Source organism: Notamacropus eugenii, chromosome 2, assembly GCF_028372415.1.
Source record: "Notamacropus eugenii isolate mMacEug1 chromosome 2, mMacEug1.pri_v2, whole genome shotgun sequence".
NCBI classification, from domain to species: Eukaryota; Metazoa; Chordata; class Mammalia; order Diprotodontia; family Macropodidae; genus Notamacropus; species Notamacropus eugenii.
Window position 1 is genome coordinate 390,132,644 of NC_092873.1, and position 24,185 is coordinate 390,156,828.

General features: G+C 37.7%; 1 protein-coding gene across 8 annotated transcripts in view; it reads left to right on the forward strand.

Moving 5' to 3' along the window:
- Nucleotides 1–24,185, forward strand: part of DISC1 (DISC1 scaffold protein) — a 574,426-nt gene that overhangs the window by 119,275 nt on the left and 430,966 nt on the right. For all 8 annotated transcript variants that reach the window (XR_011975415.1, XM_072647488.1, XM_072647489.1 and 5 more), the window contains 3 exons: nucleotides 4,328–4,475; nucleotides 11,569–11,698; nucleotides 16,172–16,407. Coding sequence is in view for 7 of the 8 variants with exons in the window: in XM_072647488.1 (XP_072503589.1) it covers nucleotides 4,328–4,475; nucleotides 11,569–11,698; nucleotides 16,172–16,407 (514 nt within the window). In the remaining variant the exon portion in view is untranslated. The remainder of the gene's footprint in view (nucleotides 1–4,327; nucleotides 4,476–11,568; nucleotides 11,699–16,171; nucleotides 16,408–24,185) is intronic.

The following is a 24,185-nucleotide window of genomic DNA, read 5'->3' on the forward strand; positions in this document are numbered from 1 at the left end:
CCTTTGAACACATGGCAAGATCTATTGTCAACTCTTCAATTTGCCCCTTAAGGAAAACGTATGAGCCATTCTCCTAATCTAAAAACTGTTTCCTAGCATATCTTATCTCCTTATGTGTCATCTTTCCACTATTATTGGCATCAGGTTGTGATGAGGTATTTGAGTAAGACTTTATGAAGGAGGGGGCTTAGAAAGCACACATGGCCAAAGCTAAACCCAGAACTCCTGATTACTGAAGTCCTTTTCTCTGTGGAGTATTCATGAAGTAACTCTTGTGTGTTTCTTAGCTTCCAATACAGATTGCTGTTGTCAGCTGTTGTTGCTCTGGTGGACACTGGTAACATCGCTAATAGGAATTCTAGATCTTTCAGACTTTCAAAATTTACTGAGCTTTTATCCCCTGGGGGTGGGGGGAAAGGGAGGGAGAACTTTCTCTTTCCCCCAAGGACAATTTCCTTTCAGGATTTTTAACCTCTGGATTGGACCACCATTTGACTGACCCATTACTGGAATGTGTGGATCCAGATTGGCTTCCTGTATTGAACACAGGTCCAGAATTCCAATTTTTTTTTCAACCAATCATAAGATATTTCCTTCATAGCATCATCTAATTTCATCAAATGCCCCTGTAATAGTTATTTAAATAGGAAGATCTTTCCCATTCATTAATAGGCCCATGTGACCCACATGGGTCACATGGAAGCCTGAGTCACAGGAGTCTGTGGAGGGAGGAGTTTGCTGAAGGGGTGGAACAGAAAGAGCAGAGGTGAGAGGAAATTTGGTCAGATAGCAGTCAGAGAGCTAGAAAAGATGTGGGCAAGCAGGCAGCTGGCTAGTGTGAGTGAGAGAGCTTGTTTGTGATTTTGTTTAAGGGAGCCTGCTTATGATTTAAGGGAGCTGGTTTGTGGGAAACCTCGCAGGGGGAAGGCTTGGGGATGGTGTTGTCCTCTGCATTGTCGTTATGTATAGTTTTTTATTACTATGACAGATTCTGCTTTCTCGTGTCTGAATAAATGTTTTAGTTCTGTTTTCCATGTGGATAGTCTGTTGTATTTTGCTATTCAGAATTGTGCTGGGATATTCATAGCCACTGTAGTTGCTGTGAATATTGCATTGATATTAAAGCCCCAAAACCCCCATGATCCTTTCAAATTGATTAAGGAGTCATTATACCTAGTTTACTTTTGATTGATCGATCAATTCAGTTGAGATTTTTGGATCTTCTGTGATAATATTAATTGGAAGTGGGGATAAAAATCTCCATCCTTACATCTTCAAAGAAATAGGAGAGGGAATTGTCTTCTTAATATCTCTTCTAAGGATCAGTCTTGGTCACTGTGATTCCATAGCATTCAATTTTGATTATTGTTTTTTCTTTTAAAATATTTTTTAAATTAATAAGCACTTATCTTCTTTCCTTTCCACCTCCTAACCCTCTCCTCCCTCTGCCTCAAATGAGGAGGGGAAAAAAAAAGGAAAACCCTTGTAAGAGATGTATAGTCAAACAAAACAAATTCCCACATGCTCATTGACTGAGGAATGACTGACCAAATTATGTTATATGAATGTAATGGAATATTCTTGTGCTAGAAGAAATTGTGAAAAGAATGGTTTCATAAAAATCTGGGAAAAGTTGTATGAACTGATCCAGAGTGAAGTGAGTAGAACCAGGACTGCAATTTATATAATAAAAATATTGTAAAAATGAACAACTTTGAAAGACTTAAGAACTCTGATCAATGCAATGACCAACTATGATTCCAGAAGACTGAAGAATGCTACCCTTCTTGAGTAAAATAGGTGATTGATTCAGTATGCAGAATGTTCCATCATTTTATATAGTTGGGTATATTGTTTTTCTGTTTCTCCTTCATTTTGTATAAGTTAACATAAATCTTTCTATAATTTTCTGTATTCATTGTATTTATCATTTCTTACTATTGTAGGTTAGGATTAAAAAGTAGACACATTATTTCTTCCCTCCCTCCCTCCTTTAATTATTTTAAATGGGATCTCTCTTTTCATCTCCTTTTCCTGTATTTTTTTTAATAGTAAGATGATTTTTATGATTTTATTTTATATCCTCCTATATTACTGAAGTTATTGTATTGATTAATTTGGGGGGTAATTATCTAGAATGTTCAGAATGAAATATTGTTAGCATATAGAATAAGTTTATCTCCTTCTTGCCAATGTATACTCCTTTAATTTCTTTTTTTAGAGGGCCACATTGCTATAGCTAGCATTTCGAGTACACTGCCAAATAATAACAATAATAGTGATAACAGATATATCGTTACTTTACTCCTGAGCTTATTGGGAAAATTTCTAATTTTTCTCCATTAAAAAGATGCTAATTCTTAGTTTTAGATAAATGTTTTTGATTACATTAAGGAAAGATCTTTTTATTTTTATGCTTTTAAAGTGTTTTTTAAAACACAAATGAGTGTTATAGTCCATTGAAGATATTTTCTCTATGGCTATAATCATCTATTTTTGCTTTGTTATTAATAAAGTTAATCACACTAATTGTTTTCTGAGGCTTTTCTGCCTTTCCAGTCTTTTGCTATTTTACTCTACTCCATATACTCTATGATCCAGCAATACTGGCTAACTTGCTGCTCACAACACTCAGTTTCCCAATTCTGTACATTTTTACTAATTGTCCCCCATGCTTTCTATATTTTGGTTCCAACTTACCTCTCCAATCTTAGTTCCTATTACTTTCCTTTTCTCAACTTATTCTCTAGCCAGACTAGACAATTCACTGTTTTTCTAACTCAGGAATTCTTTATCTGGTGTTTAAGAATTTAAATTAAATGTTTTGATAATTGTATTTCAGTAAAATTGGTTTCCTTTGTAATCCTACAAATTTTATTTTATGTACTTAAAAATATTCCGAGTTGTGGTCTAGAGACCAACAAAGGGTTCCATGACACACACACAAAAAGATTAAGAACTCCTGCTCTAACTTAACTTGATACCTCTTAACTTCTCTGCATCCATGCAGGTATCCCTTTGTCTGGAGTGAATTACTTCCTCAGTTTTACCTTTCAGAATCCTTATCTTCAAGTCTTAGCTCAGATACTATTTCTTCCATGAAACTTTAAACCCTTGGTGAAAGCATTTTCTCCCTCCTTAAATTTTTCTAGAGGGGTTTTCTGGTTTTTTCCTTGATCATATCACATTCTGACTTGTATATCTGCGTGTTTGGGAGCGATCTTATCCTATACCTGTTCTACCCCACCCCAGGAGAATGTAAACATCTTGAAGGTAGGACTTTACCATTTTTCATCTGTGTTTCCTTCTCATCCAGCACAGTGCCTTGATAATAAGAGGCATTTAATAAATATTTGTTGAATTGAATAGAGCTTGGATGTCAGTAGCCATTTGAAAATGACCAAGTTTAGTGATATATAAATAAAAATAGTAAAATACAAAAATGCAAAATATATATAGGAAAGAAAAGAGGCTTTGTGAGGGCCAGTTGAAGGAGAAAAATAAAAACCATTGGTCCAGATAACATGTAGATCATGACATTAGGATAAAGATTATTTAGAAGTACATTTCCCTTCAATTAAACTAACATTTATTAAGTTCCTACTATGGGCAAAGTAAAGAAGTAGTGTACTAGATAAATGACTTGTCTGTAGTTAGGAAAACCCGGGTTTAAATCCTGCCTTTCATATGTACTACTTGTGTAACCAAAAGTTAAAAAGACTGTTTTATGGAGAACTCAGGACAAGTGATCACATGGTGGTCAGAAGAAGTGATACAGGGACACTCTCAAGGCTTAGAAACTTTGAAATAGATTGTGTGACTTGGGAGACACTGGCACAGGACTACTCAGCATGGCATGCCTACATCGGAAAAGGTGCTATGAGCAAAGGAGAATTGAAACAGCTCAAAGGAAATGCAGGATATACAAATTTAGAGTATCCACCCCAAATGTTCTTATGAACTATTTGTTCCCCATCTGTGGTAGAACATTTTGAGCTCATATTCGTCTGATCAGCCACAGTTGGACACATCGAAACTTGACTTTATCATAGTGATGTCATTTTGGTCCTTTTCAAGAAAGAAGGACAACAACTTGTATAACCCTGGGCAAGTTACTAAACCTCTTAGCGCCATAGGTCACTCTCTAAGATTATAACTTAGAGAGAAGTTCCAGATCTGCATCAATGGAAGAAATTTCTACACTGGGAGCTCCTTATACTGATGTCATAGATTTATACCAAAAAATAAAAAGTGAGAAGCACTGAAAAGAAACAGTCATCCTGAATTTCATGGTTTCATTTTTTTTCTTCCTTTCTTGGGTATCTAGCTGAAGAATTAAAACAAAAATTAGAAAACTTGGAGAAAGAAAAGAGTGCCCTGAAGTTTCAACTTCCTTCAAGACATCCATCTATTAGTTCATTTTTGGAGCATTTGGGAGCCCAAGTCCAATCTACTCTGCACTGGGCTGCACATGGGTAAGTACTTGTGACATTTACCATCACTTTACAGGTTTGCCTTTGCAAGGATAACATTTGGCATAGGCTTTATTTCCTTCCTCAATGCTTGTTTTTATTCAGTCTCTTCCTTCCTCATTTCTATCTTTTAGAATCCTTATTTTTGGCAGATTGACAGATTAAGTTGGCAGCTTGGAGGAAGCTCTAAGATCCAACTGAGACATCACTTCCTTCATGAAACTACCTCTGATCCCTAACCTGAAAGTGTTCTTGGGTGGATAGTGTTTATTTATTTAATAAGCATGATCAATTGATGGAAGAGTGGCATACTTTCCCACTAATTATGGGTTTTTTGTATGTGAAAATAAAACTATTAAATAGCTAGACATTTTACTGTTGGCATAAGCATTATTTAAATGGATGATACAAATCATAGAACCATAGATACAGAAATATAAACAGGTACAGTTAGACACTTTACCAGTTAACTACTATCAAGTTCTTTGTGTGTCAGTTAAGCATTTATTAAATGCCTACTGTGTGCTGGGCACTGTGCTAAGCACTGTAGATACAAAGTAGTCCCTTCAGTCATGGAGCTCACAGAATAATGGAAGAGACAACATTCCAACAATTATATACAAATGAGATTTATCCTGGATAAATTGGGGGTAGTCTCAAAAGGAAAACATTAACATTAAGGTAGACTGGGAAAGGTTTCTTGCAGAAGGTGAGACTTCAGCTGGGACTTGATGGAAGCCAAGGAAGCCAGGAGGCAGGTATGAAGAGGGAAAGGGTTCCAGCATGGGAGACAGCCAAGGAAAATGCTTGGAGTTAGGAGATAGAATGTTTTATGTGAGGGACAGGAAGAAAATCCATGACATTGTATCACAGTATGTGGAAGGGAATAAGATATAAGAATACTGGAAAGGTAGGAAGGGCTTTAACATTTAACAGAGGATTTTGTATTTGATCCTGGAGGTAAGAGGTAGTAGCCATTCAACCAGAGGCTATTGCAGTAGTCCAGTGGGAGGTGATGAGAGACTACTTGTTACCAGAGAATCTAAACATTTCCAAGCTTGTATCTAAGAGTCAAAATATCTCTATGATATGGGTGCCTATTTCAAGGTACTTTAAGACTTCAGTAATTTCAACAGGGACTAAATCTCCTTTAGCCTCTTTTCTGCTATTGGTTTTAATTCAATTAGTAAAAAGTAGAAAGGTGATAGAATGCAAGCACTCCTCTCTCCTTACCCTTCTTCCCTACAAGAGTCAGAAGATCTGGATTCTCCTAGTCCTAGCTTTGCCACTAACTAGCTGGTATGGTCCTGAACAAATCATGTTACCTGTTATATCCCTAATTTCTTCAAAGGAGTTGGACTAGAAAATCTCTAAGGCGCCTTCCTAATCTGACATTCTATGATTTTAAGAAAGTTCCAGTTGTTGCTTATAATTCATGATACTGATGCCATTTTTAAGTCTCAGTTGGTACCCTATCTTATGTATGAAGCTCTGGTTCATTCTGTATATCACACTTGCAAGTTGACTAAGTTACCAACAGATGGACAAAGGTGTTTCAAGTATGATCACATATTAAGAGGGGGAAAGTTCCTCCTAAGTATACATTCTTCATAGCTGTGGATGGGTTCCCCTCCAAGGTTATCTTGGATCTATTTTATGTGTTTTTCATATACCTATATATATGTATGTTGCATCCCCAATAAGCTACTTGCAGGCAGAGCCTTTTTTTACTTTTGTCTTTATAGTCACAGCTCTCTGAACATAGTAGACGTCTAATATATGCTTGCCCAGTGATTGGATAATTGAATCAAAGAGGATATAGTACATTATTCTATTGAGTTATACTTTCTATGAAAATAGAATTATTAGAATGGTAAAATAGGAATAGTAATGAATCACTAATCGCTAATATAAAAAGATCACATGTAATTTAGAGCAAGTCAAAGTTTAGTCCTTTATTGTCCTGTAAAAGACCAACAGAGTAGTAAGTAAAAGATAGAAGGACTTTTTATCAGGTAAAGCATTCATGTATAAATACAGTACTGTAAAGACCTGGGGACTAAAAGCACAGAATTTTCCTATACCTCTTTTACTTTATACTAATAGTAATTAATATAGTAACTCTATACCATAGTAATAGTATAGTAATATAATAAGTCCAGAGAAAACCAGTGACGTTCTCAGAAAGCTAATGTTATAGCTAGGTTGAGAATTGTCACCTCCTAAGTTACCAGTTTATTTTTCATTTCAATCTATCATACTTATACAAGAATCCAGTTGGACTTAGAATTTGTACTCAGTAACCTGAGAAGGCTTTTGTTGTCTTTCAACTGGGTACCGTTGTGTGTGTGTGCACATATATGTGTGTGCACTCAATAATTCAGACATATATATGCATGTAGAGAAAGAACTGATAAATAGAAATATGTATAGAATGATTACACACACACATGCAAACATACACACATACACACTTATATCTAGTGGTAGCCATCTCTAGGGAAGGGGTAGGTGCAGGGAAGAAATAAGGGGGTAAAAAGAAGGTTACATGATAACTTTATTATGTATTAAAAGGAATAGCAGGTTGTGCATAATAGATTTATAATTTCATGTGCAATCATCTTTTTCTTCGTTTTCTACTGTTATAGAAATACTTGTTTTATTTTTTAAATTCAGAATAAAATAAATAAAATTTAAAAATAACTCAGCTGTGAATGGGGCCTAATGAAAAGATCCCAGATCTGGGATTCAGTAGACTTAATTTTTATCTCAGTTTTGCCACCAACTGGTTTTGTGATTCTGGGCAAGTCAGTTAAGGGCAATTTTCATATGTTAATTTGTTCACTTATTCTCAAAATATGTATTAAAGGCCTACTATGTCATGAGATACTTGGGTGATGAAGAAAGATATATGACATTATCCTTTGCCTAAAGGATACATGAACCTTGTTTTTTCTCTTCTTCAAGTTGAATGATTTGGACTGCACAATTCCTTAGGAGGCAGTGTATGGTACAGTGGAAAGCACCTTGGCTTTGACATCCAAACCATCTGATCCCTTATGCTTATTCTTTATATAAATTTAGGCAAGTCAATTTGCCAATCTCTCTAGGCCTCAGTTTTCATATCTGAAATGAAGGGCTGGAGGCTAAGTGACCTCAGAGATCCCTTCTAGCTCTGGATCAATAATTTCAAGTCTCGTTTCAGCTCTAAAATTCATTGATCCTAGCTGTGGCACAGAATATCTTCTGATACCCCCAGTATAATGATTGGCATCCAGTGTTCCTGACAAAAAACCCCAAGTGGTGTATATAAATTTCTTAGAAACTAGTGTATGCATTTTTTTTTAATGAATGCTTTGTGTAATAAAATATGCTTGAAGATGGGTAGTCTGTCTTCTTTACTGACTGATCAGAATTTCCTTTCTTTATGAAGGCTTCAGGAGGTGGCCCCCTTAGCAAAGCAAACAGCACTTGAATGCATTGGGGAAGTCTGAATGCTCTTTGGCTGGTGAGGAGGCAATGATGTGTAATCATTATAAAGCACATACACATTAATAGTCTGGCACTCGAACAGTTGATACACAGATGGCTGTCTATTTCCTTTTTTTTTTTTAATGTGACAGGAATATTCACACATAATGGTCACGTGGTGAGTGTAATTGATAGAATACAGATTCTGCTGCTGTGTCAATTACAGCTGAAATTTTTCAATGGGGGTGGGATTCTATCTTAACTTAAAAGTTGTTGTTTTTCCCTTCCCCTGCAAGAGACCAAAAAGACAAGTCACCTTTTTTAAATTTTTTTTTTTTTTAGCTAAAGTGCTTAGATGGGGTCTGCCTAATTTGCATTAGAGCATGTAAGACAATCAATACACACGGAGCTTTCACTAGCACACACATCTTTGCCTGAGTGCCACTCCACGACACTCATGTTTTAATACTTGACCCTTAGTGATTTGCTCATTTTATATACTGATTAGTTTATAGCAGAATTGTACTAATTTGCATTGATGAGGGAGACTTGTTGAGAATTATTACACATAAATAGAGCTAATACAGTCAGAAAACATTAAATAGTGAAGCAAGGAGGAGACACATGGTCAAAACCAGACTTTGCTTAATTACTAGATCACAGTGTGGCCTGGGGTAGATCATAGCAACTGTCTGTGGCTCCATTTCTATTTTTAGAATACTGACATTTCACAGGGGGCTGTGATTTGGATTATATAATGAATATGACACATGATAATATGGCCAGTTTCCAATTCCATCCATGGAATATCTATCTCATAGATTATCTGTGATTAATTTTAAATTTCATACAAGCTCCCCTTCCTCAGCCCTATCCAGATGGTATATGTTTAGGAGATCCAGATAAATTAATACTAACCTAATCAAAGCAATATAGAAAGTAAGTTTGGTGTAAAAAATTTTTCCAAAACCATCATCTGTGTCACTGTAACCCTCCATTTCCACAGATAATTAAGACAGGTCGAAAGACTTTTATCTTCAATCCTCCCTTCTCCTTCCCTCCCGTCACCATTTTTTTTTCCCACTCTTGGAACGCTATGCATTGTAGTACATGACCCAGCTTGATGGATCAGTGGAGCTGGACCTGGAATCAGGAAGACCTGAGTTCAACAAACCCTTAATAGCTGTGTGACCCTAGGCAAGTAACTTAACCTCTTTTTGCCTTAATTTAGTGGAGAAGAAAATAGTAAACTATTCTAGTATCTTTGCCAAGAAAACCCCATGGACATTATGGTCCATGGGGTCACAAAGAGTTGGATATGACTGAATTAACTGAACAACAACAATGCAGTGCATAGTATATTGGTATATGATTGGCATTATTCCATTTTTTTAGATGCAAAAATTGAGAAGGCTGAAGGGCATAGGGTCTGAATTTATCAGTATATACCTATTGAACCCCACAGATACTGGGCTCTGTGAGAGAAACAAAAGAAATCTGCAGACTTGTGGGGGAGAATGTTGATTATTGTTGTCATTTTATATCATTAGTTTTGCAGTCAAATATATGAAAAATTTAGATGATAAGATATATGTAAAATAATTAAACTCTATGTTCATAACAAATGGAGTTGGTCAGACATTCAGAAATGAATGAAATGATCTGGGAATAGAATGAGGCTCCATCTTTCTATAAAGTCCATTGGTCTGAAGATCCAAGGTGAATATGGTTATTATTTGTTATTTTTCCTTTGAAGACCAGGTAAATTGCAATACAGTATATAGTTGGTTCACTTACTTTGTAGATGACATAACAGTATTTTAAGAAACAAAATGCATGGAGGGAGAGAGAAAAGCTTTTAGTAAGCTTGTATTGAGGAGGTAGAAGAGGTAGTTGGATTTAGGGTCAGAATTTTTACTTACTAAGATATAGAGAACTAAAAGTTTCTATGGTAGTTTGCAGCAAAAAAAGGAAGGCCTTATCTTCCTATTAAATAAATCTCAAAATCAGTGAGAACCTCTCAGGCAAAAATATAAAATTATGAAGTGGGAGAAGCCAGGCCGTGTACTGAAGGTGGAAAACGTAACTTGACATTTTTAGGACACGGAGTTTACACCTCAGACTGACAGATGTTGCAGAGATATAGCAAGTCTTAAGATTTAATTGCAGGCTAAGTTATTCTTGGTGATTTACCAAATGATATAATTAATTTAAAAAGTATTCTTTGCTTCATGGCTACTAGGCACACAGACCATATTCCAGTATTTTAACAAAGTAGAACTTATCATCAAATGAAAACCAAAGGATTGTGGTAGAGATTAAAAAAAACATGCTTATAAATCTCTTAATATTAAAAGCTCCTTAAGAGAGCTTTTCTGCTGGTCCCTGATCTAACATCTGTGAATTTGTCACACTTAAAAAGATACAAAACCCTTAATTCATAGGTTCCCAGAGTAGGCAATACCTTCCCTTGGAGGGGGGGTGCTGGAACACTCTGGGGAGGTAGTACCATCCTTGGGTGCAACGGAGGGGGGGTGGTGTTGAATGAAAATAAGGGGGCATAAGGAAAGAAAAGAAGAAAATTTTGAAAAACCATTTGTATATGTTTCATGTGTTGTGTAACGGAGTCATAGTGATTACATTATTTTCCAAATAAACACACAAAATGCAAGTTATAACCGATCAGTGGTCAAGTCTGCCAATAAGTGTTAACACGTAAGTGTTGACAGGCAAGCTTGTTGTTTATTGTCAGAAAGTCCAGCATGCATAGGCAGGAATATGTGTGTGTAATGACTTGTTTACAGTATGATACTATATGGTTACATGACCCATCATCTGAATGTCAATGCAGGAAAAACCTCACAAATTTACAATAATTTACTAAATTTAAGATGTGTCATTTAAAAAAAATATATTACATATTTTTTGAAATGATGCAAATGAAAAAAAGAACATTGTAAAGAAAGTAGATTTCTAGGGGCATGCTGTGCTGGGCAATTTTTTTTAAAAAAGAGAGGCAGTAGGGCAAATAAATTTGAGAACCTCTGCCTTACATCAATCAACCAACCAATCAATCAATCAACAAGCATTTATTGTTTATACTGTGCTAAATCTGAGGATAAAAAGAAAGGCAAGACACGTTCTGTGCCCTCAAGGAGCACATACTTTAATGGATTGGGCAACATTGTAAACAACTGGGTATATACACAATAGTATACAGGGTAGCTAGAAAGTAATCTGAAAGGGGAAAGCATTAGCAATTAATTTACAAATGGAAGTTATATGTCTTATCTTATTTTTGAGAGGCACTGTGGCACTAGGGAAAGAGTGCTGATTCTGGTGCCAGAGGACCCTCCCTCTCTCCCTTAAGGCATGTGTTTTACCTCTGGGGTCTTAAATTTCCTTTTCTGTTAAATGGGGATTTTAGAGTAGATGACTTCCATAATTCCTTTCCATTCCAAACCTGTGATCCTGTGATTTCCATGACCCTGATTAGAATTGTGGCATGGTGACCATTTTATAAGACAATTAAGACATTTTTACTAATTTTTACTTAGTAAGAAGTTCTATAGGATTTATTTACAAGACTACTCCAATATAAAATTTTACTCTTTTACTTCCTAAGGGTCAGCAGTGAAGAAACCCAATCCCAGTTCAAAATGGAGACCAACCTCATAGCATCTGCAGCTCAGGACAGACTCCAGGTTTCCATCACCAGGAGAGATTGGCTTCTTCAAGAGAAGCAGCAGTTGCAGGTAAAGGGATGATGAAGTCGCAAGAAAACATAAAGTGATTTTGCAGCCATTTAAGGCGAATGGGATAAATTGGAAATCTTTTCTTTGCTTCAGCGTAGCAATTACAGTTTTGGCTGGAATCCAATAAGATTCTCTAAGCAGTGATTGGAAGAGGACTGTCACCAGGGTTGGATGACTCTCATTGCAAATGAGGGGCTGAAAACAGTGGCTTTTGTGCCTATTTTTGATATACCTCATTATCTTTTAAATATGCACTTTGTATTTTTCAGGCTCATTTGTCATCTTTGATCATGCTAACCTTTGAAAGGTTGGGGTTTTTTGAAGGTAAAAAAGAATTTTGCAAAACACAATCCCATTTGAAAATCTCTGTTGTACTAAACTGTGGGCATTGGTAGACCAGGCAGATAGAGACCAGTACTAGAAGAGGCGATGGAAATAATAGATAAAAGTCAGTTACTGGGATTACCTGATATAGGAAATGGATGGCAGCTAGAGGTCAGTATAGTACAGTGAGTCCAAGGTCAACAGTCAGACTCATAGAATCTTAGCGATTAAAACAGACCTTCAAGGTGACTCAGTCTAACCAATGACCCATCTTCGATATGTACAAGTAATTAGTCTTCTCTTTGGGACTTATAGCTTTGGAACTAAAGTGGTGAAGTAGGACCTTCCTAGAGTGACTGTGTTTTTGTTTGGACCTATGATTTTTTTTTATCAGTGTAGAGAATTCCTGGTGCAAAAATTGACAGACTATATGTCAATTATAGTTGTCAATTTCATACCAGGAATTAAGTAGCTCGCTCAATATGTGTCCTGAGCAGGCAGGACTTGAATCCAGGACTTCTTGACTCTAAGGTTGACTTTCTATTCACTAAGTTAGACCAGCTTTTCATTTCTCATTATTTGCCTTCAATAGATGAGGAGAGCTGGCACAATGCATAGAATGCCTGCCCTGAAGTCATCTTTCCTGAGTTCAAATACATCTTCAGACACTAACTGTGTGACTTTAGCCAAGTCACTTAACCCTGTTTGCCTCAGTTTCCTCATTGTAAAATGAGCTAGACAAAGAAATAGCAAACCACTCCAGTATCTTTGCCAAGACAACTCCAAATGGGGTCATCATGAGTTGGACATGACAGAAATGACAGAACAGCAACAAAAGGCAAATAATGAGGAAGTACTGTTAGATATTGTACTAATATCCAATATTAGATATTAGAATATGTACTATTAGAATACAGAAGATGGCATTTCATTTTAAGGAGCCCATTGTTACATCACAACATTGTATCTTTAAAAAAAGTGAATTGTAGCATTCAGTAAACTAGTGTTTATTAAGCACCTAATATGTGCTAGGCACTGTTTTAAGTACTGAGGATACAAGTAAAGGCAAAAAACAAATAGTCATTGTTCTCAGGGAGCTTATAGTCTAAATTCAGTTCAAAATATCCATTAGGTAGTTGATGACATGGTATTGGAATTCAAAGACTAGATTAGTGGTAGTTAAGATAGGTCTGGGAATCATCTTCTTAGTTCAGCCAGTAAACATTAATTAAGAGCCTACTCTGTTCCAGGTACTGAGCAAAGCACTGGAGATACAGATACAAATAAAAACAAAGTCCCTGCCCTCAAGGAGTTTATAATCTAATAAGGGAAGACAAATACAAAAGAAAATGAAAAGTGGAGTGGGGGAGGAAGGAAAGTGGGGAAAGAAGATATCTGGTATGGAGGGCATGATGGAAAAAGCAGTGTAGCTGGTGGTAAATGGGGAGAAGACTATGCTAAGCAAACCCCATCCTTAAAAAGAGGTGCTGGAGTCCCTGACCCTGCTCACTAGTGAGAGGGTCTAATCAGAGGGGTTGTGGGTATTGATATGACCATGAAGGCAGATTCAAACTTGCAGGATAATGATAAGTTTCCTGGGGAAAGAAGACATGATGGAGAGGTCCAAAGAAGTCTAAAAGCAGTTTAGCTGATGTTAAATGGAGATATGAATCCATGAGAGATGATAACTTTGTGAAGAGAGATATTAGAGAAAAGAGAAGAGTGCCCAGGATGGAACCTTGGAGAACAACTACATTTAGTGCTCATGATACATGTGAACTTCCAGCAAAGGAATGTGAGAATGAGTGATCAGAGAGGTGAGAGGAGAACCAAGAATGAAAAACCAGAGAAGAGCAAGTATCCAGGAGGAGAGAATGTAAAAATAGATGTAAATGCTGTAGAGAAGTCAAGAAGGATGAGTAATGATTTTGATTAGATTTGAATTAGATTTTGAAGTTAAGAGACCACTGATAACTTTTGAAAGAGAAATTTCAGTTGAAGGAGGAGGTTGGGTTCCATGTTGTAGAGGGTTTAGCAGAAAGTAGAAAAGAGGAAGTAGAAACACTGAGTACAGATAGCTTTTTAGAAAGAGATTTTTTTCCCCCATGAAATGGAGGAGAGATATAGCAGTGGACAGCAGGGAAGGAGTCAGTAGAAAGGAAGAAATTAAAATGAGAGAATAAGCATGATTGTGGAGGCAATTTGTTGGAGAAGTTGGTAGGGTATGAATTGGTGTTGTTGGTTTTGGCTTGGGAAAGGGCCATTTCCTTATTAGTGACTGGAGTGAAGGAGGAGATCAAGGGGCATGATGTTAGGAGGGTGTGAAATGAGAAGGGCAAAAGAGGGAGCTCTTGGTGAATGGCCTTAATTTTTTCAGTGAAGTAGGAGGCAAAGTCCTCATACAAGCAGGTGGGGGGACAATAGAAGGAGTTGATCGCTATTAATCACTACCCTGTAGGGGGATTGAGAAGAGATGAAAATGTTTGGACCAGCTACTATGAAGAATGGGATAATAGATATATTAGGTAGAGTAGAATTCTTGCCTTGCCTACTTTAGATGTGATAACAAATTTGTAAGTGAATTCCATAAGCCTGGATTTGTGGTTTCTTCCCACTTCATTTAGCAGCACATGAACAGGAATGAAGACAGCAGATAGTTGAATGTTCCAGAATTGGAGTGTGGCAAGGCGTGTCTGGCAATAGGGCAAAGGCAGAAAGGATTCATATGCTTACAGGTGATAGCTGAACTCATGGCAGTGGTTGAGATTGTCAAGAGAGAGTTTAGACATAAAAGAGGTCCCAGGATACAGCTCTGGGGTGCAGTGACACATAGGAACAGGACATGGAAAAGAACTCAGAAACACTGGTAGTTGGAGAAAGCAGAAGTGCTATGAAAACTCAGGGAGGAAAGACTGTCCAGGCAGGGGAAGTATGCTCAACAGCATCAAGTGCTACAGAGAGGTTAACATGGTTGAAAAATTAGAAAGGAGGAAAGAGCTGGCCAACTTATTACCAGTTATGATGGCATGCCATCGTGCATGTAGCTGATGGCTCTCCTAAGCCTGTGTTGTTGGTATATCATTTGTGACTTCCCAGGTCTAATGAAGGAAGGAGAAGCATGTGGGGTTCTGATAAGGAATTCTAATTGAAGAGAAGCTGTTTGAGCTCAGAGTCTGGTTTCCCTTTTGTCTTTGTACCTCCAGCATCTAGTCCAGTACCATGCACATAATAGGTAGTTAATAAATCCTTGTTGGATTGGAATTGAAGTACTACGGAACACTTGGGAATTAGCTTAGCTTCTCCTACCAGTCCAAGTTAAATGTTGACTAGCTGATTGACTTCAAGAAGTGATGATGCTGTGCCTGCTTTGTACTGAATGTGGATTCTGAAACCACAGAAATTCAGTTTTTGAACCTATGGCACAGGCTAGCTGGAACTTGCCTTTGTGGTAATTTTATATGAGAAGAGCAACACTCTGCTTGTACTCACTAGGTTGGGAAAACTAATGGTCAAATCTGGCCAAGCCTGAGAGCTAAGAATGTCCTTTACATTTTAAAATAAAATTTTTGTTTCACAAGCCCTATAGAAACAGGTGGCAGGAAGATTTGTCCCCACCATTTGCCAACTCGTGCCCCACATTATAGCCCTGTAAAGACATGCTTCTGTGGTCTTTATTCACACACACATACGCACACACACACACACACACACACACACTCAATTCCCACATTTGGACTCAGATGGACAGATGGGTGGGTTTGAAGAGGACCTGCTGAGTGGCATTATGTACTTCATAAGTGACTACACTGGATAATGCTCCTTGTCCTGGCATCTCACCATTGTATCCACTATGATGGAAGTAATTTATACATTTATGGCATTTTTCCAGTCAAATTTTTGGATGCCCCCAGCAGTTATTTCATGCTTGGGGAGGACTGTTTCTCCTTATGCCAACTAATCAGAAATGTAAAGCCAGCATGATTTTTCCAGTTCAGCAAACCTCAGAAAATCTGCCTGCCTCGGAAGGAGAGGCATCAGTCACTGCTCTGGTGCATACAGTTAACTCTCATTTAAATGACTCATTATCAGCCGAGCAGTTTGCTGTTAGCAGGGTTAATCTGTAAAATCTGTTCTGCCTATCCCCTACAGAAGGAAATTGAAGGCCTCCAAGCAAGGATGTCTGTGCTAGAAGCAAAAGATCAACAATTAAGACGGGATATAGAAGAGCAAGAGAGAGTCATCCAATTTCAGGACTGTGAGCTGACTTCTTTGCTGGGTTGTGTGCCCCTGGGAGAACTGCAGGAGGTCGGGAAGGCCTTGGATGACACACTAGCCTTATCCTATCAGATCTCACTTAGTCTGGAGTTCCCTGGAACTATGAAGAGGTATTTTTCTTCTTTAATTATTTTCTAGTTGTTTCTTGTGGTGAGTGGTGGCACCCTCCAGTTGCTGAATTGTTTCATCAGTTCATTAGTTCATAAATTCTTTATAGGCAAGGCAGGTAGCTCAGATGGCTAGAGCTAACGCTAAGATTGGGTCAATTTCATAGCTATTCTTTCATTTAACAACCATTCATTAAGCAACTACTACATGAAAACCATTATTTAGTACTAGGGGAGATTCAAAGAAAGATAATTAAGATATGGTTCCTACTCTCTTGGAGCCTAACAGGCAAGGTGAGACACAGGTGCAAATATGCAGTAGTACATAAATATATAATACCTGTTTGATTAAAATAATAATAACTAACACTTATATAGCTCTTTAAAATTTCCAAGTCCCTTCACATATATGTGGATCTCAGTAGACCTTTACAACAATCTTGTGAGGGTAGGGGCTATTATTGTTCCCATTTTGCAGATGAAGAAACTGAGGCAAAGAGACATTAAAGACCTTGATCAGGGTCACATATTTAGCAAATATCTGAGACAGCATTTGAACTCAGGTCTTCCTGACTCCAGATCTACTGGGCCAAGATATCTTACTATAAGAATATACGTGCGTGAGTTCGTCCTTCGTTGCCGAAGAAGACCGTGCCATCACAGAAATGATGACATGACTTGTACTTGACTTTATTTTTGAGTGAGGGAGGGCTGTGCAGGTCACCAGCCTCACTTCTCCTCCAGAGTCTTCTGAATCCAGTGACCAGATATTCATCAGGATGACTGGAGATGACCCAGGATGAGGCAATTGGGGTTAAGTGACTTGCCCAAGGTCACACAGAGAGTGAGTGTCAAGTGTCTGAGGTGAGATTTGAATTCAGGTCCTCCTGACTCCTGCACTTGTACTCTATCCACTGCATACTTACTAGATATCTGACTCTGGGCAAGTCACACCTTGTTTGCCTCAGTTTCCTCATCTGTAAAATGAGAAAGAAATAGCAAACCATTTCACTATCTTTGCCAAGAAAATCCCAAATGGGGTCATGAAGAATTGGACACAACTGAAATGACTGAATGACATCGCCATCATTAACAAAAACAACGTCAACTAGAACATGACAAAAGCATGAATTATACAAAGGGCTTATGTGAAGACAGAAGAGGGTTTCAACTAGAACATGACAAAAGCATGAATTATACAAAGGGCTTATGTGAAGACAGAAGAGGGTTTCAGCCAATCGTTTTGCAAATGGACATACCTGGTCACAAGAGGGGCTAGATGAAAGAGGGTAGAGGTATTGATATGTTTCTTAACAGTGCTGAAAAACCAATGGAATCATTGAACAAATATCTTCTCGGTACTTAGAACTGTGAAAGATACAAAAGATGTAAAGGGCTGGTCTTTGCCCTAAAAGAAGTTATCATTTCTTCATACTATATTCTTTGTGCTATAATTTCTTCATACACACATGAAACAGATAACAATTCTAGAAAAAGTATAAAAAATATAAAGAATAGGTGCTATAGGAGTTCATAATACCCTACTCATGCTGTGATAGCAGCAGCATTTTTGTATATGAAAGACAGTACATTATTATGTTGGAGAAAAGCCTTGAATTAAAATCACCATCTGCTATAGTAAAATTAATTAATCTGTTTAGCAGTTTTGTAATAAAACCATTTGAACTCTAGGCTTACTAACATACTCAAAGTTTAAATCACTTAGAAAAACTTGTAAATATAAAACCACTGTTGTCCTCCAAGAAACCTCTACCTTTGCTTTTTTTCCCTCCACAATATTGTCTCTGTCCTAGAAACACTCTTCTTATTCCTACACGTTCTTCCAATTCCTCCTCAATCTCTTTCTGAGGTCTTTTATGCCTAGAGCAATCTTGTTAAAAGCCATATTCCTCTCTGTGACTTCAAAGTCTCAGGGAAATCCATTGGGATTGGTTTCATTGGGAAGCCAATCAAACATGACTGTTAGGGACTTTGCCCCTCCCTAGAAAATATCTCACCTGTATCCTCTTGACTGAGCAGCACTGCTGTGTGGGATGGAGCCTGAGTTTACCTGCACTGGGCTTGGAAAAGTGAAGAAAGTTTGGCATGACCTGGGTATCAGGAGAGAAAGGTTGTCTCTTTCTGGGTCATTGATGCATTTGCATCTTCTGATGTGCCATAGACTCATTTCACTGAAGATGTGGACACTTTTCTTGATTGGGTCTTGGATGTATCCTGTTCCTTTGGAGAGGCAGTTGTATCCTTGTCTCTTTGTGAACTATAACCAAGATTTATTCGTATTTCCTCTTTCCCTTGTCACTCTCCATGTGCCCCTGTATGTCTCAGGTTAAGCAATACGCTTTTTTCCCTTATGTGATTGTAAATGATTCACATAAAGGCCTACTGCTATAGCTTTCATGACTAGACTGCCTTTTCTGTAGTCTCCTTAAAGCTGCAAAAAGAAGTTGGAATGGGCTGGAACAGTTGCTTTGTCAATAATCATTTGTCCATAGACCTATGGCCAATAACCTTCAAGCTGGGTGAATAAAGCTATTTTGCTTTAATTTTACCATAAATTATCAGGAAGAAGTGTCACCTGTCAAGGTCTTTTTATTTTGAGGCTTGGTTTTTTTTTTAATGCTCATTTACAAAAGTAATTTAAAACACTCAGACCCCAGCAGAATCTAGTTGGTTGCCTAATAAAGGCTTGTTGACTGACTGACTGCTGTTTATCAGTTACTAAAAAGAATTAGGAAGTTTGAACTTTATTGTACTGAGGATGATACTGAACTCTGAAAGAGCTCTGAACTCAGAGTGAGGGGATGTTGTTCTAGTTCTGACTCTGCTATTAGCTCTCTATGTGGCCTTGAGTAACATACCTCTCTGGACTTCTGTTTCCTCATGTATAAAGTGAGGGAAGTTGGATCAGATCCTCTCTAATTCTCTTTCAACTCAATAATAAATGTATGAGATCAGACACTTTTAGTGGTTGAACCCATTCATGAAAATTTCCCACCTCGGAATGTTAGTTTAGTAGAAGTGGACATTACATATAGAATAATCTTCTGGTTTTGGGGAAGCCCTGCCCCGCCAAGAGCAAAGTTAGTGAGATTTGATTTGAGGAAGAACCCTTGATAATAGTCAGTGGGCAGGAAATTGTGTTATGTGGACATTATTTTGGGAAGGTCTGTCTCGGTCTTAAATCTAAGACTTCATATCTCTTTTCTGGTTGATATTCTAGGCACAGATTAATAGATTGCCATCTTTTTTCATTATATTCTGGATTCACATAGATAAGGCTTAATTTAATGCAGGGATATTTTAGATGATTATTAATTTACCTTACTAGACTTGAACCCCAACCCAGTTTCCTGACAACATTTATAGGTTATTTAAATTCAACTTATATTTTATTATCAGAGTAGTTAGGAACCATAGGTTGAAATAGTAAAATATTTAATTGGGACAGAATTGCAAAGAAATAGAAGAAAAAAAAGCATATTCAAACACTCAGTCTAAATGAGTTCAACTTCAACTCTGATTCCCAACAAAGCAGCCTAGGAAAACAATTTTTCTGATGCTCATGATTCCTGGAAAATGAGGAGCTCTCTAGAGCTCTAACAAAGGCAAAATAGACCCTTAAGTGAAGGTATCCTTGCTTAAGACTGTAGTCATTATGATACTCTGGCTCATCTCTACACTCCATGATGTTTTTTCCATGTTTCAGGGAGATGCTTAGACTCAGGGGTTCTTGAATGATGTCACCATAGTTTCAAATACTTTGCACTTTTACTTAACTGAAGTACACATCCTGACTTTTCCTCTTCTTCCCAAAGTCTTCCATATGTTGTCCCCATGATGCAATCATGAAGCACCATAAAACATGTCCTCTTATGGGTAAATAGGGTTTTGGGAGTATGTTCCAATGAGTGTTTGCTTTTTAGGCCCAGATATTTTGGGAAACAGGATCTCTTTCCATCAGATGTACCTCTGTTGAGAACTCCTCTGTACGATGGTGACCATGACAGTAGGCAAAGTGAGGATTTTCCTAGTCACAGGTTTTAGGATTATATGTAACCTAGGGGTTAAGGCAGGGTGGGAGGGTGGACAGAGTTGAGAATGAATAAGAGATAAAGTAATGAAATTATATTCTCATATTATGAAGAGGATACTCCTTTGCTCCTCTATAACAATTAGTAATGCTTATTAAATGTTCACTGTGTATCAAAAGAATTTTTCCTGTTTAAGAGTCAGTGGTGTCATTGTGACCTATTTTGTGTAAATGGGAATCACACTGGTGAGGGCTCAGAAGCAATAGTGCCATCTGATAGGAGTGAGAAGATACACTCTTCCACCCTAGAGTTATCTCTGGGAACCTGAAAGAGTTGAGATCTCTCAAGTAGCTATATGGTTGGTGACCTTAGTCCCCTGTCTGGAAATATCCACCCTGACCTACCAAAGTGAGTACAGTAGGGTGAGTGAGCCAGGCAGCTCAAGGAAGGGCATCTGGGAAAAGTTTGGGGTTGGTGCCACAATATCAGTGTTATTATCTCAGTTTTTTTTTTCTCTTCTGGACAATGATGAGTTGTGAGTTACATCTTCTTCCACTCTTTGTGTACTTTGGAATACTGGCTGCTAATGTTTTCTTGTTTTTAGCTTGTCCAAGACTTGGAATGACTGGATAACATATGAAGTGAAAAAAATCATGAAATATGCTCTCAGGAAAAGAGCTTTCAAAGACTCATATGATTATAAACATCTGCAGAAATAAACAGCTTACACTATCACTACTTTTGTTACTAATAAAAGTAGTTACACCTCGTTGACCAGAGATACTCTGTGTTGGAGAAATAGGCTCTGATTCACTCACCCCAGCAGCAGTGTGGAAGTTTGAAAGGAATAATATATTTCTTGCTCTGGATAAAATGTGCCTTGAACTTGACAATAAACTTCTTAATTGCATTTGGCATCTCTGAGCTTATTACTGGTGGCAGGGTGTCTGACTGCATGAAGGGCATCATTGGTGACCTTGGCACACTAAGAATCAATCCTCTGGATGAGTGAGGTGTGGGCCAGTGAAACTTCACTCCTCCCCTTCCCCACTTGCTTTCCATTTAGGTATTCGAAGTGAAAGCAGAAGTTTTACAATTCCAATGATTTGTTTGGGCATGTAGCTTGGAGATAAAGGGATGGGAATTGAGTGCTGCCTGCTTATGACAAGGAATGCTGCTGTTTGACCTTGGCTGCCAAGAGGGGTTTTCTTTCAGCATGCAAAGGGCAAAGTGTTCTGTTTTATAGAATCCAGTATGCCTGAAGCATGGTGGATTGACTGAACAAGGGAAATGAGAGAAGCCTAAGGCTGCCTACAAAATATCTCCACTTGAATTTCACCACCTTAAACACAGCATGTCACAAACCAGTTGTCACCTTCCCCACCCATGTTGGGGTAGGTGTGGGTGAGAAAGATCATAAGATCTTAGATCTAGGGCTGGAAGGTCATATTGTCTAACTCCCCCATTTTATACTTGAGGAAGCCAAGGTAAGGGAAGTGAATTACCTTGTCCAAAGTCACAAAGGTGTAAATGCAAGAGACAGTATTTGAACTCAGGTTGTCTGACTTCAGCATTCTTTCCATTTTACCACTTTGTGGAGTGCAAAGTAGGAAGACTGAGAAAATTAAATTTAATGACTGCTTTGTGTCTGTGAGCTTGGTTACCATCCCTGGTTGTGTTAATTCCATTCATTTCTTTGTCAAATAAGTTCGTGTTTGTCCTTGTCTCACCCTATTCTCCTTTATAGATGGAAGAGAGATGAACATTCCATTTCAGAGCCACTTCCCTGAATATGGATATTATTCATTTATGATATAGTTTGAAGCACAAAGAGGATAGTTGAGGTGTCCAATATTTCCCTCCAGTGCAGTTTTCTTGTCTTTCCCTGTTAGTGGCTAGTTGACTGTGTGTATCTTGAAAACCAGATAAGAGATGTATTTTGCCAATGACTAACAAATGTGTGCCTCAGAAATAATAAAGTGATCGCAATAATTACCATCATGATGATACTCATATGGGAGTCTGAGCATTTCCCCTTAACAATCTATTTAGAAATGTCTTCCTGGCTCATGTGAGATTGTGGCTGTATTCTTCATTTCTTAGCGCCTAGAATTTTTCATGCTAAGCATGAAATATATTCTGGAAGCTCATGGATGCATTTTCTCTGTATTTAGAGGAAACATGTTATATTTCCTTATGAACCATCCATACAAGCAATGAATCACACATTACCCGTGGATGCAGGTGCTCTGCCTGGGCAGACATTCTATGCTTTGGGGAATACTGGTACAGACAGAGAGACGAGCCTCATTCAGGGCCGATGGACTGTGGAGGGCAGTAGGCTGCAAACCAGGTGTCTGCTGTAGTTCTATTAGGTTAACTGCAGTGTGCGCACCAGGAAGATGCAGCTCACTTAGCGTGCCTCTCACTTCCCCTGTTCATTGTCTCCACGCACACTTCCCTGCAGAATGAATAATCCAAGGGGCGATGTCAGGTCTTCCTTCAAATGAGATTTGAAGTAATGAAATTCAGCAGTTCACAATTGACTGAAAAAATCAATAGCCTTTCTCTTTTCCTCAGATACATATCTTATTAAAGGCAGAAGAGACAGGGAAACAATAAAGAGGGCTTTCGAGAGATGAGGCAAATCCCTGAGCATGGTAGAGATGCCCAAGGAATATATCTGTACGGAGGCTGTGTGGTAGGCTTAATGTCTCATTAATAGAGCAGGTTGTGGCCTGAGGTAAATGACGTGCTACAAATTGGATGAAATTCAGAGGCTTCCAAAGGACTGCCTCTTTAACATATTAGATAATCTTGCATTTTGTAATTTTGTAATCTGCCCTCACCAATATTTCTTTTTCTCTATCGAGTGAGTTCTTAAAAATTATTTTATAAAAGAAAAGAGCAGATCATATTTTGAAAATAATCTAATGGAAGAGGTGAGCTTTACTTTGCTGAAGATGCTAATGTGACTTTTAGCTTTTCTGTTTGTAACAAGCTTTACCTTTTTTAAAGAACCTGCTGGTTTTGTCGGATAAATATTTACACACAATTAACACAGTGTGTGGTAGGTAATAGAGAAAGGAAAGGGGAAGATTGATAGGTTTTCATTGCAAAGCTTTGTTGTCTATGCATTATCTAATGCATTGGGTGACAGATTGAGAAGCTGTTCTTTCTTCAGCATGAATTATATTTATTTTTCTTGTCTTTTGGTTTTATTATATTTTTTTGAACTGACGAGGTGGGAGCCATGTTTAGTTTGCTTCCGCTTGCCGTCTGGAACATTGCTTTCTGTTACTGGCTATTCTTGCTAATAGCTATAGTTGTCATTTTTTTTTTTCGTATTTTGAAGTGAAGGAGGCTGTACATTGACTTAAGTATTTCAGTTTTGCTTGGAGAGAGTCATTCTACAAACTGTTTTCATCTAAATGTTCCATTTCACAAGTTGTCTATTTAATTTCACTTTTTCCTGTTCTTATGAAGTCCTCCCTCTTTTTATGCAATCAATAAGAAGTTTAATATAAACTTGTGGTTAAATCTAAAGCAATTGCCTTAAGTTCTCTTTTGACCTTTTCTTCCTTATGTGGGTCTAGTCCTTTATTGTAAATACTAGCTTGAAGTGAAAAAAAATCATGTCTTTATATGGAGACAAAACTCTTCATAAAAGTATAGACAATAAGCAAAATTTAAATTGAGTGGGAAACTCTCAAAGGTATGCCTATTAGG